This window comes from Pomacea canaliculata, linkage group LG11 (genome assembly GCF_003073045.1).
Source record: "Pomacea canaliculata isolate SZHN2017 linkage group LG11, ASM307304v1, whole genome shotgun sequence".
NCBI lineage: Eukaryota > Metazoa > Mollusca > Gastropoda > Architaenioglossa > Ampullariidae > Pomacea > Pomacea canaliculata.
In genome coordinates this window covers 1244777-1259857 of record NC_037600.1, presented here as the reverse complement: position 1 = coordinate 1259857, position 15081 = coordinate 1244777, and the positions used below count along the sequence as shown (strand labels likewise).

At 46.3% G+C, this 15081-nt stretch overlaps 2 protein-coding genes across 5 annotated transcripts; one reads left to right on the top strand and one right to left on the bottom strand.

Annotated features, from left to right (window-relative positions):
• Positions 1-1496: 1496 nt before the first annotated feature.
• Positions 1497-13756, bottom strand: LOC112574994 (HRAS-like suppressor 2). 4 transcript variants are annotated; one of them, XM_025256468.1, is made up of 4 exons: positions 13103-13756; positions 11050-11196; positions 10732-10918; positions 1497-2559 (listed from the first exon to the last, which is right to left on the bottom strand). In XM_025256468.1, the coding sequence occupies exons 2-4, from the start codon at positions 11159-11161 to the stop codon at positions 2328-2330; spliced, it is 531 nt and encodes a 176-aa protein (XP_025112253.1). In that variant the 5' UTR covers positions 11162-11196; positions 13103-13756; the 3' UTR covers positions 1497-2327. The 4 variants fall into 4 exon arrangements, with proteins under 4 accessions (XP_025112253.1, XP_025112251.1, XP_025112252.1 ...); XM_025256466.1 differs by lacking the exon at positions 13103-13756 and adding an exon at positions 12463-13017; XM_025256467.1 differs by lacking the exon at positions 13103-13756 and adding an exon at positions 12507-13017.
• Positions 3865-8501, top strand: LOC112574993. The gene is made up of 2 exons (XM_025256465.1): positions 3865-4175; positions 4491-8501. The coding sequence occupies exon 2, from the start codon at positions 5669-5671 to the stop codon at positions 7439-7441; it is 1773 nt and encodes a 590-aa protein (XP_025112250.1). The 5' UTR covers positions 3865-4175; positions 4491-5668; the 3' UTR covers positions 7442-8501.
• Positions 13757-15081: the final 1325 nt, after the last annotated feature.

Below are 15081 nucleotides of genomic sequence, written 5' to 3'. Positions count from 1 at the left end.
GTGAAACAGGGTACAAATACTGTGGGAACTGATGTACAAGTAATCTGTGCTTGAGGAATAAAATATGTTCAGGGTTTAAATGTTTGAGAATGCGTGTCCTGCAATACTCCAATACATTTGTTGTACTGTCCTGTTTAGGTCTTTTTGGCATGGATCTACATATACATTCATGATTTTGTGTTTTTGATAAAGCACAGACCAAGTTACACCCTAACTGTTTTGTATTGCATTTTATATCAAAGGGTTGTGTTGATCAACGATTGTGAAGCTCCTTCACTTGTCAATACACTAAGATAGTCTGACATCTAGTCTGTCTATACGCTAGACAACACTTGTCTCATCATTTCTTGAATATCGGTTGAGGAACTCTGGGCTTCCCCAAATGTTTCCGTGTGGGTAGGTGTTGGAGTGAGGTAGACTCAGTAGCTGATGTCTGATGGCGTTGTACGGTTGTTGTTGTAGCTTCACTTGTCCTATATTCGAGGTCACACTTGTGTCACAGAAGGACCAGGGAATCTGACATCATCTAAGTAAAACGTGTCTGCTCTCCCTGTCTCTTACTGCATGTATATAAAAACACCAAAACACATACGATTTTCCTACTTTGCAGGTTGACAGCAGTTTTTTCTTTAATTAATATTATGATGTCATTAAACGCCATCCTGATGTTTATGCCACGTTCAGCAAGTGTGTCAACATACATCTGTTTAAGTAATGTAAAAATATGTATACTTGTTATACAATCTGTTTAAAAGCTGATATAAGAGTACAAATATACATTCTTGTATCACAACTCGTCCATCTGTTCTGACAATCACTGAGGAGTTATCGTGATAATGAGATAAAAGCATACCATCTACCTGTTTTTCTATCATTTCATCACACGCTGTTACGTCACATCTCACCTACATTCTCATCGATGACGTATACTCTCCCACTTACATGAGACTCGGGTACTAGGCACGCGGAGTAGATGCAGGTAATGACATGAGATAACATTTGAGAGAAAGTTGAAGAGATCCAAGCTTGCGGTCAGTCAGTCTGACTATTCTGTCCTTTACACTCCCACTACAAAATATAATGTGCCCATCCCGCTTAATAAAGTCATTCGATGTCTGGTGTAGTGTTCTCACTTATCCTGTTTATAAAGTAACCACGTGACCAGTTCTGTCATTTTAACACGAGAACCGTTTTTAATTGTCATTCTATATAGTGTAAACAATTTTTTTTTATATTTAATATTTCCAGATTACTGATGGTAGCAGGCTTGTATTGATGTTCTGGCGCACAAAAGAGACGACCATCGATAATAGATATTGTGTATTATTTATTCTATTACCTTCTGTGGCGAGTTCCACGCTTTCTAAAAGATCAAATTTTAGAAATTCTGAATTGGTTTGGTGTTCTATTGCTTAATAATCTTGATTTAATCATATTGTAAACCCTCTAGCTACTCAGTTCACTATGTCGTCTTGTAGTAACAGAAGGCTTTGAAATTCGTTGTTATTGTTTTTATTTTCATAACGTATTTATACCATATACATTAATGCATTAATATATAAAAATACAACAATTTACACCGTGCGAGTAAAAGACACCAAAACAAACAAACATACGACACGAACACAAGACAACAAACAGTTTACGACAGCAATAACAAGCCATACATAAAAGCTCCCATTTGATTTGCTAAAAACTGGTAAATGCTTTGTTTTGCTGTAGCGGTAAGCGTGCACATGTAGAGATAATACATATCACATATCCTATAGTTGACAATATACAGTAAAGGTTGAAATGTCAGTTGTCAAGGAGATTAAGCAGTCATTATCTTGCTCACTATTACAAACAAAGATGATTTCACTGGTATCCGTCCGAGATGTCTTCACAAAGGTCTCTAACACAAAAAGCAGTAACTGCTAAAAATAACATTGTTACTTATCATATTATTCTTAACACAAAGCAGCCTGAGAAACTGAGACAGCAGAAAACAGATTTAGTTTTTAAAAAAGTACTCCCGTTCCAATTATCCTTTAATTGTCAGATGCTACTTACTTGTATCAAATGAAGATGTTATCACAAAGGTCTCTAACATAAGGAAATCGTCAACTGATTAAAACATGAGTGTACTGCAACTTTTTGTTGTCCTCGTCGCTCATGGTCAGTGTAACAATCGGACAGTCGGTACAGTTCATTTCAGTGAAATAACTGCAGTTTTTTCCAGACAGTATATTTTATGTAGACATTGTAAGTACATTAGAGATGTTCAACTTTCAGACGCTTAATGTAAGCTTCTAGACATGTTCGGCTGACAAGACTTGAGTTTAGTGTCACTGGTTTTGCTTCCTGTTTCTCATGTAGCTTGCACCTCCTACAGCTGCTACAAGAAGGACACCACCAGCCACAAGTCCTGCCGTAACCCAGAAGTCGGACTGGTCACTGCTGGCCTCTCCATAGCGACACCAGGTGGCGAAGTGCTCGCAGTTCTTCCAGATGAGGTTGTAGCCCACCTCGTCCAGCCTGGACTTGGCCTTCCTCACAATCTCGCGTCGAGAGGCAGGACTGGAGAATAATTAATTTTATAATTACTACTGTGGTCAGTTAATCAGTGGGTTAGTATTACTATTTGATATAAGGTAGAAATATAGCACAAAAAAGAAAATATTAAAACAGTTTTATTTAAGTTTTGTCTTAAGCTTGGTCTAGACTATGTATATTTGTTTGTTTCACGATAACGAAAAGCGTGGATGGGTGGCGAGTGTTTAGCGAGGGTATGAGCGTCTCATGGCATCTCTTTTCCTTTGATGTACCGCCGTCATTGAGGGGCTCCACTCGTATACATCTTGAAGAATAACATTCAAAAGAAAAAAAAATTTCTAAGGGTTGGGTGTACTTGTTTGTGACAGAGAAGAATAACCAGATCGTTGTCTATGATTGCTCTGTTTTCAGTGCTGACTAGTCTCATAAATCGTGTACATAGTGTACAATACCAAAATAAAACGCGGTGATGTGTCTGCATAGTTTTTTTAATTTTATATCTGTTTTATGTAAGGTTTTGGAGTGCATTACAGTGGAACCTCGGTTAGCGAACGCCTCGGATAGCGAATTTTTCGGTTAACGAACAAAAATTTCGCTAAAAATTTGTCTCGGATAGCGAACAAAATTTCGGATAACGAACAGCCACGTGAACCACACGTGACCAACCAGCATGTAATCATTCGCGCTCGAGACACAGTTACGATCGGTCGTTCCTTACCTGTGCGCATCCTTCTTATTTAGTGATTGTTGTGCTTTATTTTAATAAGATAATCCTCAATAATGGCTCCAAAAAAGATTAAGAGCAATTAATAGTAGTGAGGTAATGACAAGGACGCGGCCAACAAATGAATTGAAAAAGGAAATGATTTCAAAGTATGAAGGTGGCATGCGTCTGTCGGATCTGTGATGTATTACCGAAGAGTTTTACAAAAGGCAGAAGAAGCAGACACTGGACAAGTTTTTTTCTTCAACCTCAAAGCTACAGAAAAGGGAAGTCTCCCCGATTTTATAATGTCACGTGTGCTCATGGAGAGGGGATTCAAAGCAGTAATTCCACCCTGTCGCGTGTCACGATTTCGGCCCTTCTGTCAGCGCCTGGGGACGCTCCTGTTCAGTAAGGCAGCTCACAGCAGACGACGGTTGGCGGCTTTTTTTTTTGTACGGTGTGCAGGGGAAAGGTCAAGGCCTTCTCCCTCTGACCGTAGCCGTGTCTTACGTCACGCTCTTGCTACGACACGTGACGTCGGCTTGAGTGCTGTGTGCTGCCGGTGGGAGCTCTGGGGGTGCACTGGTCGGGCCCCTCCCTTCCCTGTCCAAGGTTTTGGCGTGAAAAGCGTTCACGCGCCTTGGCATGGGCTGGGTGTCGTGGGCGCTGACGATTGGTCACAGCCCCTGGGCGACAGGAAGTGACCCCCAGAGAGCAGCGTCCCTCGTGGCAGTTCTGACCTGGGCTCGGAGGAGAGTAGAGCGTTTGTGTCAGAAAGGACGGCGGGAGGCCGGGCCAATGTGGGCAGTGTAGGCTGCGCCGTGTTACCCAAACCGAGCTTCGGATGGAAGGTGTCGGATTCCACGGGAGAGTTTCTGCCATTCCGGTTGTGGAGGGCAGCTGACCGTCGGGGCATTAGCACAAGCCGTTTTGGGTGAGCGTAGTCTATTTCTCTGAGTTCCACTCTTTTCTAGTTTTTTAGAGCCTTTAGTTCTAGGTTAGAATTTGTAATGGCCGGGTCGCGTCGCGTGTGGCACGCACCCGTTTTTTTTTTTTTTTTTTTTTTTTATGTATGAATTTATGAGTTAGGGGCCGCTTGTCTAACGATAAAATTATGTATTTGTATGAGAGCAAGCGGTTTCATGACCAGGTTGGTCATAGTTGTGTATGTGTATAAGGGTGGTTTTATAAACTGAGATATGTTTGGAGTGCTGTATGATTGACTGGATGAATTGTTGTTTCTCTACAGGCTTGCGTTTGTTTACTTCTACATGTATTACGTCTTCTCCGTTTTCCACGTATGCTACATGTTCAACATAATTGTGATCTCGCTGGACGTTTTGTGATCATCATCTGTGTCATCGTCCGCTTTGGTGGGACTGTCCGCTATTGTGTCGACCCTGCGCCTTCATCACCTCGTCAGCGCGTGAGCGCGACCCTGCTGTGCCTGTGTGCGGCCCAGCCATCGGGAGGGAGCGCCTAGGGTGGAGGTCGACAAGCGGAGTCTCCGTGACCAAGGTCTACCGGGACGAGAGCCGTGGGGTCAGCCGGACAGCTGGTCCAGAGGAAGAGGGGGTGGTTCCCGCTGGTTCTACGAACACTGAGCGGACACTTGCCTGCGCTGTGTCGCAGTGCTCTTTGTGTGTTCTCTGCTGTGTGTGTGTGTATTTTAATTGTAACTTCTTTGCGGGGAGGCAGTCCCCTGTTGTTTTTTTTTATATTTATTTGACGAGTGCTCGTGGGGTTTTTTTTTTTTTTTTTGATCCGTTTTTCTGTGGGTGTGTGTGGGTGTATGTGTATGCGTGTTTATACTTGTCATTAAACTGCGTGTTTGTATCGTTGTTCCCGTCTTTGTCGTGGTTTGTGCCGTGCACGGGTTTCGAGAGGTAAGTCGTAGACTGCCTCCGGCCGAGTGTCTGTGCGTGTCTGGCCGGCTGTGTGAGCGGCTGTGCGCGTGCTTCTGGCGAGGCTGTGGGTGGAACGCGACAATTGGTGGAGATGCGGGGTATGATTCACCCCACCCTTAGTTCCTCGAACCCGTGAATGTTGTCTTGTCTTGTTTCGTAACGTCCTTGTTTGTCTCGTGGGTAGGCTACGCAGTTTGTGCGCAGTGTGTGAGTGTAGGCGAGTAGTTGCACCCCTGGTCCGTGCGGGTAGGAGGGGGGATTCTCACGCGCTCACCCCGCGGGTTGTTGCTTTTTCGTCCCGACGGTTGTTTTTCCTACTCTGTAGTGCGTCGGATTGCACGTTCGGCTTGCTCTTCTCTGATCTTGCGTTTGCGTTCGCATGTTACTTTCACTTTCTGGTGTCCGCTATTTTAGCTGTTTCTGGTTGCGGTTGACACCTCGGTTCAGTACTAAGTCTGATATTTTTCTGTTGATTCCACGGAGGCGCGGTTGCGTGTTTTTCTTTTGTGGTTAAGCCATCATGTCCGACGTAGAGGAAGCGGTGGCCACGCGAACGCGCTCGCAAGTGGCGGCGCGCGGTGGAAGGTTCGAGTCCAAGTCGCGCAGTGACGCAGGAAGCGATGAGTCACTTGAGCGTAGAGGCTCACCCTCGCGCTGGGGGCCATCGGGAGGTCAGCCCACAGAACCAGCCCTGGAAAGGTACCTACGCCTAGGCAGGGAGATAGGCCTATCAGGTCTGGAGTTAGCAGCGTTTGCAGAGAGACGAGAGGAATCTGAGAGAGCAGAGAGAATCCGTCTCGAGGAACTACGCCACGATGTGGAGATTGCCCGTGCTAGAAGCGTGGCTGAGAGGAAGGATGCGCCAGGCATCCAAGGAGATGTGGTACGTCTGAAAATCCCACCCTTCGACGAAAAGGAGGACCTAGAGACGTATCTCTGTAGGTTTGAGCGCTGGGCTAAACTGCAACAATGGGACCTCAGCACCTGGGCAATCAGATTGGGCGTACTGCTGAGAGGAAAGGCCAGCGAGGTGTATATAGGTCTCAGCGATAGTGATGCCGAAGACTACCAAAAGCTTAAAGCCGCTCTCCTGGCGAGGTTTCGCTTAACTGCCGAGTCATACAGACGTAAACTGCGAGCGTCCCGGCGGGAAGGAGGCGAAACTTTCCAACAATACCTGGCCAGGATCCGCCTGTACCTGGCAAGGTGGATGGACTTAGCAGGCAAGGCAGCCACCTTCGAAAGTCTAAAAGACTTAGTACTAATGGAACAGCTGCTAGACAGTGTACCCCTTGATCTAGCCACGTTCATCAGGGAGAGGGCACCCAAGGACGTGGATGACGCGGCTGTTTTGGCTCAACAGTTTTCAGATGCGAGAGTGGCAGCGAGGAGCCATCGCACGGACCCCACCACTCGTCCTCAGAAGAGCGAGCAGCAGGAACGGCGGAGCGAGCCCCGTTTCCCGGATGACCAAAAGCAGGAAAACAAGGCCTGTTTCCATTGCGGTAAAGTGGGCCACTACAGGGCAGAGTGTCCGAAACTCCCCAAGAGTTCCGACGACAAGGTCGCCCTGGGGAGTACGATCACTCTGGCCACCGTGAGGGCGGTGGATCAGGAGGTGAGGAGTGGAACATTGCTGGACAGAAGGTGTAGGCGTTCCGCTTATTGTGACTTCCGCACGCAGGTGACCCTCAATAGTCACGAGGTTTCTGCAGTGCGGGACACGGGTGCCGACCTACTTTGTGTCAGGCGTGTCCTAGTCGACCCGAAAGATCTCACGCACAGGAAACAGAGGGTGCGCTATGCATCCACGGACACGCAGTGGGTACCTCTTGCATACGTCCGGCTGGAGTCGCCGTACTACTCTGGCGAGGTAGAGGCGGCCGTTTTTCCCGATCTCATTGAAGGAGTGCTTATAGGGAATACCATGCGGACGAAGGAAGGAAAAGAGATACAGGTGCCGGTATACGAAGAGCACGCGGCGACGTGCGCGCGGGTGAAAACCTGCATGCAGATGAGAAGCGCAGAAACTGAAAAGGCTCCACTACAAAAGCTGGAAATTCATGCCCATGAGTTAAGCATGCTGCAAAGCACAGACGAAAGTTTGCGGCACATTAGAACCGTGGCTCATCAAAGGCGGCCGCCCGTGCAGCGAGGCACAGGGGTCGTGTCCTTTCAACACGAGGGAGGTCTTCTTTGGCGCAAGTACACCGGAGGCAACGGAGTTGTACACAAGCAGGTCGTCGTGCCAGTCCCGCTAAGGGCTGATGTTCTCAAAATGGCGCACGACTAACCGACGGGTAGACATCTCGGGGCCCACAGGACACGCCAACGGATACTGGATGATTTTTATTGGCCGTCGTTATACAAAGACGTGCGGCGCTATTGTGCAGCGTGCGCCACATGCCAGCGCGCGACACCCAGGGGGCGAGTTCGTGAAACTCCCCGCGAACGGAGGCCAGCTATCGAGGAATCGCCCCGGCAGGCGGGGGACAGTAGCAGCCCTGGGGGACGGGTGTCAGTCGACGAGACGCACATGGAGGTGCAGCAAAGGGCAGAAACCAGTCGTCATGGAAAAGTAACATATGCACAGGCGAATCTACTGGAGCCAACAAAACAGGAGGAGACACAAGACCCGCTTCAAGCGAATGGGGACAGGTCCTGGCGGGCATTAGGTCTCTGGGGTGATGCTGTGTGCTTCCCGGGGATGGGACGTATCCTGGCAACAGCTCCACATTCTCCGGCGTCGTTCTGCGTGGAGCAGAAGCCACGCGTCAGGCCGTCTGGATCGGTAGAGAGTTCTGTTTAGGATTTGGTGTTAGGACGTATCACGGATTTAGGCGTGAGTGAGTCTGGTTTTTTTTTTTTCTTCTATTCTCTGTAACTGTTTCGCTAGGTTCTGCGGACAGTTTCTCTTTAGATGTCGCGCAGGCGATTGGTGTACTGTGAGACTGTAGAGGCTGACTTCTTAAGCAGGTCTCTCTCCCCGCCTGATACCTTTTAGGCGGCCGGTTGCCTTCAACAGTAGAAGGATGATGATGTCAGTTATGTAGGTTAGCAATGTTTATATTTTTCTTGTCGAGTTTCTTTAGGGTTGTGCCTTAGCCTACGCAGTCGTTCCCGTGTTTTGGGGTTTAGTATTGGTGTTTTGACTGTAATTTTTGACTGTTTTGACTGTTGCTCTTCTGTAATCTTGACACGCCTTGGGTTTAAACTCCGCGTTGCTTTGTCTTTAGGGGGGGGATGTGTCGCGTGTCACGATTTCGGCCCTTCTGTCAGCGCCTGGGGACGCTCCTGTTCAGTAAGGCAGCTCACAGCAGACGACGGTTGGTGGCTTTTTTTTTTGTACGGTGTGCAGGGGAAAGGTCAAGGCCTTCTCCCTCTGACCGTAGCCGTGTCTTACGTCACGCTCTTGCTACGACACGTGACGTCGGCTTGAGTGCTGTGTGCTGCCGGTGGGAGCTCTGGGGGTGCACTGGTCGGGCCCCTCCCTTCCCTGTCCAAGGTTTTGGCGTGAAAAGCGTTCACGCGCCTTGGCATGGGCTGGTGTCGTGGGCGCTGACGATTGGTCACAGCCCCTGGGCGACAGGAAGTGACCCCCAGAGAGCAGCGTCCCTCGTGGCAGTTCTGACCTGGGCTCGGAGGAGAGTAGAGCGTTTGTGTCAGAAAGGACGGCGGGAGGCCGGGCCAATGTGGGCAGTGTAGGCTGCGCCGTGTTACCCAAACCGAGCTTCGGATGGAAGGTGTCGGATTCCACGGGAGAGTTTCTGCCATTCCGGTTGTGGAGGGCAGCTGACCGTCGGGGCATTAGCACAAGCCGTTTTGGGTGAGCGTAGTCTATTTCTCTGAGTTCCACTCTTTTCTAGTTTTTTAGAGCCTTTAGTTCTAGGTTAGAATTTGTAATGGCCGGGTCGCGTCGCGTGTGGCACGCACCCGTTTTTGTTTTTTTTTTTTTTTATGTATGAATTTATGAGTTAGGGGCCGCTTGTCTAACGATAAAATTATGTATTTGTATGAGAGCAAGCGGTTTCATGACCAGGTTGGTCATAGTTGTGTATGTGTATAAGGGTGGTTTTATAAACTGAGATATGTTTGGAGTGCCGTATGATTGACTGGATGAATTGTTGTTTCTCTACAGGCTTACGTTTGTTTACTTCTACATGTATTACGTCTTCTCCGTTTTCCACGTATGCTACATGTTCAACATAATTGTGATCTCGCTGGACGTTTTGTGATCATCATCTGTGTCATCGTCCGCTTTGGTGGGACTGTCCGCTATTGTGTCGACCCTGCGCCTTCATCACCTCGTCAGCGCGTGAGCGCGACCCTGCTGTGCCTGTGTGCGGCCCAGCCATCGGGAGGGAGCGCCTAGGGTGGAGGTCGACAAGCGGAGTCTCCGTGACCAAGGTCTACCGGGACGAGAGCCGTGGGGTCAGCCGGACAGCTGGTCCAGAGGAAGAGGGGGGTGGTTCCCGCTGGTTCTACGAACACTGAGCGGACACTTGCCTGCGCTGTGCCGCAGTGCTCTTTGTGTGTTCTCTGCTGTGTGTGTGTGTATTTTAATTGTAACTTCTTTGCGGGGAGGCAGTCCCCTGTTGTTGTTTTTTTTTTATATTTATTTGACGAGTGCTCGTGGGGTTTTTTTTTTTTTTTTTTGATCCGTTTTTCTGTGGGTGTGTGTGGGTGTATGTGTATGCGTGTTTATACTTGTCATTAAACTGCGTGTTTGTATCGTTGTTCCCGTCTTTGTCGTGGTTTGTGCCGTGCACGGGTTTCGAGAGGTAAGTCGTAGACTGCCTCCGGCCGAGTGTCTGTGCGTGTCTGGCCGGCTGTGTGAGCGGCTGTGCGCGTGCTTCTGGCGAGGCTGTGGGTGGAACGCGACACACCCCTTCCTCCCCACACCTGTTTCCACCCACGCCGTCAAAACAAGTTTTCTGATGTTTAGATGCTTTCGTTAATGTTTTTATGTTTATTTAACTCCATTTATATTGCATTATAACTGTCCTCATTAAACAAATACCTATATAGCCTGTAACTTTCAAATATTAGCGAGTCAACAGGGGCTGGGAACCAATTAAATCTATTTCCTTTATTTCTTATGGAAAAAATTGTTTCGGATAACGAACATTTCGGTTAACGAACAGCTTTCCAGAACGGATTAAGTTCGTTAACCGAGGTTCCACTGTATTACATTGATAGAAATATAGAGATTTAAATGATTACTATATTTTTTAAGGAGTACACATTTATGTCCCGGGTTTTCTTCTTTTCTTGTTATCTTCCTGTGTTCGTCAGTGGCCGGTGTAGAGGTCTAACGGAATTTCAAGACGGGGCGGCATTTGGATATCGAGTTTATTTTCTCTACTTGAACTCTGATCATAGCTTCTACCTCGTAAGAGAGAGGTTTACTGTTCAGTATTTTCGTGTGAAGTTCATTTTGTTCGTTGATTTATTTTTAATTTAAAACTATATTCATTTCTTAAATTCAGATAACTGTGTAGGGTGTTTTTATCTAGAGTATATATGTATGTGGTCTCTTGAAGGACACTAATGAGAAGTAGTATTGCTTAATGCTAAACTCACTTCTTTTTTTCGTCCAAACTGTTGTTGCACTTGGCCTTGTCTTTGCCAGCAACTTTGAAGAAGTTGTCTTTGCGCACAACGGCTTTGTTGAAGGACAGACCACAGCAGCTAAAGATGTGGGTGACATTGGTCTGCTGCTTGATTCCCTCGTCGTTTATTCCTGTCACGTGCACCACTGTATCATCCCCTGAAATAAATGTGACTGTGACACAGAACAGTGGTATAGCACACACACACACACACACACACAGCTACACACACCACTACACACACACGTACGTACCAAGACAGACACGAGACAGAAAGTTATCTTCTCACCTATATAGACAGCCCAATGAGAGTAACCTCCACGTAGAAACTCAACCAGATCCCCTTCCTCGAGACTGGACAGGACTGTCTCATTGTGCCTCCTAACCTCTAGACTCTCCATGCCTCTACCTTGAGTGCCTCGCTATGTTGGGGTCACTGTCAAGTGCAAGAGCACACAGGTAAGGTGTGTAGTTGTCAACAGAAATGATGCTCCAATGATTTGGAACCAAGATACACTATAAATAATACAGTCATATCTACTTATATCCTCTAGTTATTGTAGCAAAAGGTTCAAAATATTCTGTGATGTTAAACAATGAACGTGTATCAATGGACTGATGTCTGTATCCGAGACTCACTCTTGGCCTTTTGCGAAGTGTTAGTCTCGGCGAGCCGTAACAAAGAATGGGAATAAACCGGAAGCTATGTCGTCTAGTGCCTCCTTCTAGCAGTTAAGTGAAAAAACATCGTCTGCCAGCAGTCCAGTGATATTAGTTCGTGCTTAAACCGTGAAGCTTGAGTGTAGTTTGGGAAAACCCTGTCAAAGACTTCTCGACTTCACTGTACCCGAGCTACTTTCGTTTCTCGCTTTTGATCACGTGACTAGTGGCAGGAGTAAGAACACATTCTGCCGTCCCACTCACTAAACTCAGTCTATTCATCCTTTAACTTGGGGAAAACCCGATAATGTAGACATCGTAGGTGTTGTTAATCAGCAAATACTGACTCGGTATCTTTAGAGACAAAGTTACACAACTTGAAAGTTTACTTGAAAATATTCAGGCGATGATCGACGATAACTGTCCGTATTTTAATCATTTAAAGATATGTGAAACTTTCTGCACTCGTGTTATTGAAGCTTACAACATTGCTAAAAAAAAAAAAAAAAAATCAAGCGACTTAGGAAGGTGGGTATGATTGATGAAGGACCTAAGGTAATGAGTTCTTGTATTAAAAATTAAAAATATGAATATGTGCAAAACACATTTGTATCACTCTCACGTGAAGCTTACTTCTATGCTCAATGTGTGTTGGGTTGTGTGTATCCTCAGTCACACTGTCGAGTTTGTTTATATGATAAAGGACATCCGGAGTACGGTGTAAGTAGAGGACGACAGAAGTTAATGATATACATAATTACACAGCCTCTAGCAACACTGAACAGAGCGAAAATGTTGTGTTAATTTGTTTTGAGTATCTGTTTATTTTTGTCGATCTGCATTTTCTATGGAACTTGATGTGTGTGCGTGTGTGTGTGTGTGTTTGTGTGTGTGTTTGTGTGTTTGTGTGTTTGTGTGTCCGTTAACAATCCTCAGAACTAGCAGATCAGCAGGACAGCTGGTGCATACAGTATGGCATGCATTTTTCTCAAAAAATAAGTTAGTGTGATATAAATAATGCAACATTTTAGCAAATACTCACAGACTTCAAGCAGGGAAAATAAATATGAAAATATAGAGACTGGCCTTGCTAGTTACTGACTGACATGGTCGTGCTGTAGCTGCAGTCATCTGTAGTCTGGCATCGGAAATCCCGTCTACTCATCACGGAGCAGCGGCTATTTATAGAATGCCATCTACTCATGGAGCAGCGGCTATTTATAGAATGCCATCTACTCATGGAGCAGCGGCTATTTATAGAATGCCATCTACTCACGGAGCAGCAGCTATTTATAGAATGCCATATCATCGTGGAGCAGCCGCTCTCATCCCGTACCTTCCTCACACACTCCTTGCTTGCTGGCTGCCCTGTATACCTTCTTCACAAACTCCAGAAAGTACAGAAGTCTGATGCACGTCTGGGGTTTAGAGCAGGACACGTGACCACGCCACCCTCTCCTTCGTTGTCTACACTGACTTCCCATCCGTTGTGGCATCCAGTACAGACTGTCCGGGAAGAACTACTAGCTTGCAAAGCTTTGCCAGGAGAAGCAGCAGCAGACGACATTTTCAGAATTTGTTTTCAGTGTCTCATGGACTTGAATGGATGTGGTTTTGTTTCTGCATGCACAAATACTGTTACTACTAATAATATATGCACAATATGTAAAGCGCATACTCACATGGGGTTTGTTTCTGTGCACGAATACTACTACAGACGTGTTCACCTGAATGACCCCGGGGTATCGAGGTCAGCTCAACAGGCGCAGTCCCGCGGAACGGCGGGCACGGACCGTAGCCCTGACCTGTTGAGGACCGCCGTGCCCTCACGTGACATGCAAATGTGAGGGTTAAGCCAAGTGAAGCGAAGGCAACCATCGAAAGACTGCACGTGCTAACCAATGCAAGCCCCATGCAATGATCGTGATACCAGTATGATATGCTACTTATATATTGTATTTTGTGGTCTTCTGTATTTGAAGTGTCAGTGCTTCTGCATACAATGGTTTCTTTCCTTCAGTTCAACTCGGCTTTGCTTGAGTAAGGGTCTCGGTCGATTCGATCATCGGACAACTCGACCAAGTCTTTCAGTCGATTCTGCACAAATATAAATGACTTTTGCAGTAGTGTTAATTGATTCTTAGAAGTTAAAAGGAGCACACTCTTGTTGGCGGTTCATGTCAGAGTTCAGATGACCACAAGGCCAAAGGTCAAAGACGCGGCCAGAGGCTCAGATTGTCACAAACAATCGCATGGTTACAGTAGTACTGTCATGAAGGCTCATAGTGGAAATATTGCAATCTGTTTTAGTCTCTGAAGCCATCTGAACACCAGAACGGCTCCCCCTGTCGTAAGAAAGACAACCCAGTTCAGGGAGACAACTGGTTCTGTTTAAGTAAGTCAAGGCCTGCTACTAACCTGTCCAACCTACCATCCTGCAGCACCAACGAGTGGAGGAAGGGTCTATTCGAGAAGTGAGGCGAGAAAACGGGAGACGGATTGTGTGAGATACAAAGATGGAGGGACGGATGTTCGTAGTCTTCACTCGCAGATCACGGTCCGCAAGTTGAAGTGTGACTTCCTGCTTCAGATTGGCTGGCCGGATGTCCGGTCTTGCCGATCGTATCGTTATAGTCTTTCTCTTTGACCTTCGCAAACAAAAGTTTTTTTGTACTGACGATCTCGAAGTGAAATGCCGTCTAAACTATAAAGTGAGACTGAAAGTGGAGGGAAAGTATGCTCTTACATTTATCGTAATGACGAGGTGCAGACGATCGAGGCAGGGCAAGTGATGCATCACGATGTTTGGAATGGGTGGTGGTGGTGAATAATATCAGCAGGTAACATTGTGGCCCAGGCCTACACAGTAGCACCATCTCCATGAAATTATATCTGCCGAGTACAAGAAGTGAACATAAAAGATGTGATCCAATGAGCAGGCGGCAGTTTTGCTCATAACGAAATATTCACTTTTCAATGATTGCATTATGACAGCTGCCTGACAATACATACAATTAAATAGTACGTGCGTACTGATCTTTATATGTAAGTTTTATCTGAGAGCTTTTTGCAAGAAATATGAAAAAATATGAATTAGAAACAGCCAAGTACCTTCCGCCCTCTGCTGTCATTACAAGAGCCAAGTACCCTCTGTATTCATTTTAAGTATCAACCAATGGAAACCAAGATGTGTGTAGAGTGCAGAGGGCAAGCTAGACAGTGGATGCAGGACAATGATAAACACAGCCAACGTCAGAGCTCCAAGGACCTTGACCCTACACCGGATGTAAAACAATGAAATGTTGGCAGCAGGAAGGAGAGAGTCCAGTGGTCCGGACATATCCTGGAAACACACTTTACAAGAAAGGCGTGTGTTGACATGAATATCATGCAGGACACACACACACGCAGACACATGTACACACACACACAATCACCCAAAATACACGTGAATGGCGGATCTTGTCAGCTGTCGCTTGTATCCACGTGTCCTTCTAACAACATCCGGTACCGGTTCAGGAACGAGTTAGACACAAAGTGAGTTGGACAGGCAGGCTAAGCACTGCTCTCTATAAATGTTCTGAAAACAACGTTTGACGAGATAAAAGTTTTATTTATTCGCAGATTCTTAAACTCGTATCATTAAAAAGCTGACATTTAC

Coding starts and splice junctions, on each gene's coding strand:
- LOC112574993 (XM_025256465.1), top strand. CDS start 5,669: ATGTCCGACGTAGAGGAAGCGGTGGCCACGCGAACGCGCTCGCAAGTG.
- LOC112574994 (XM_025256468.1), bottom strand. CDS start 11,161: ATGGAGAGTCTAGAGGTTAGGAGGCACAATGAGACAGTCCTGTCCAGT. Junction 10,919..11,049: donor TCATTGGGCTGTCTATATAG/GTGAGAAGATAA, acceptor CATTTATTTCAG/GGGATGATACAGTGGTGCAC. Junction 2,560..10,731: donor AGTTTGGACGAAAAAAAGAA/GTGAGTTTAGCA, acceptor ATTATTCTCCAG/TCCTGCCTCTCGACGCGAGA.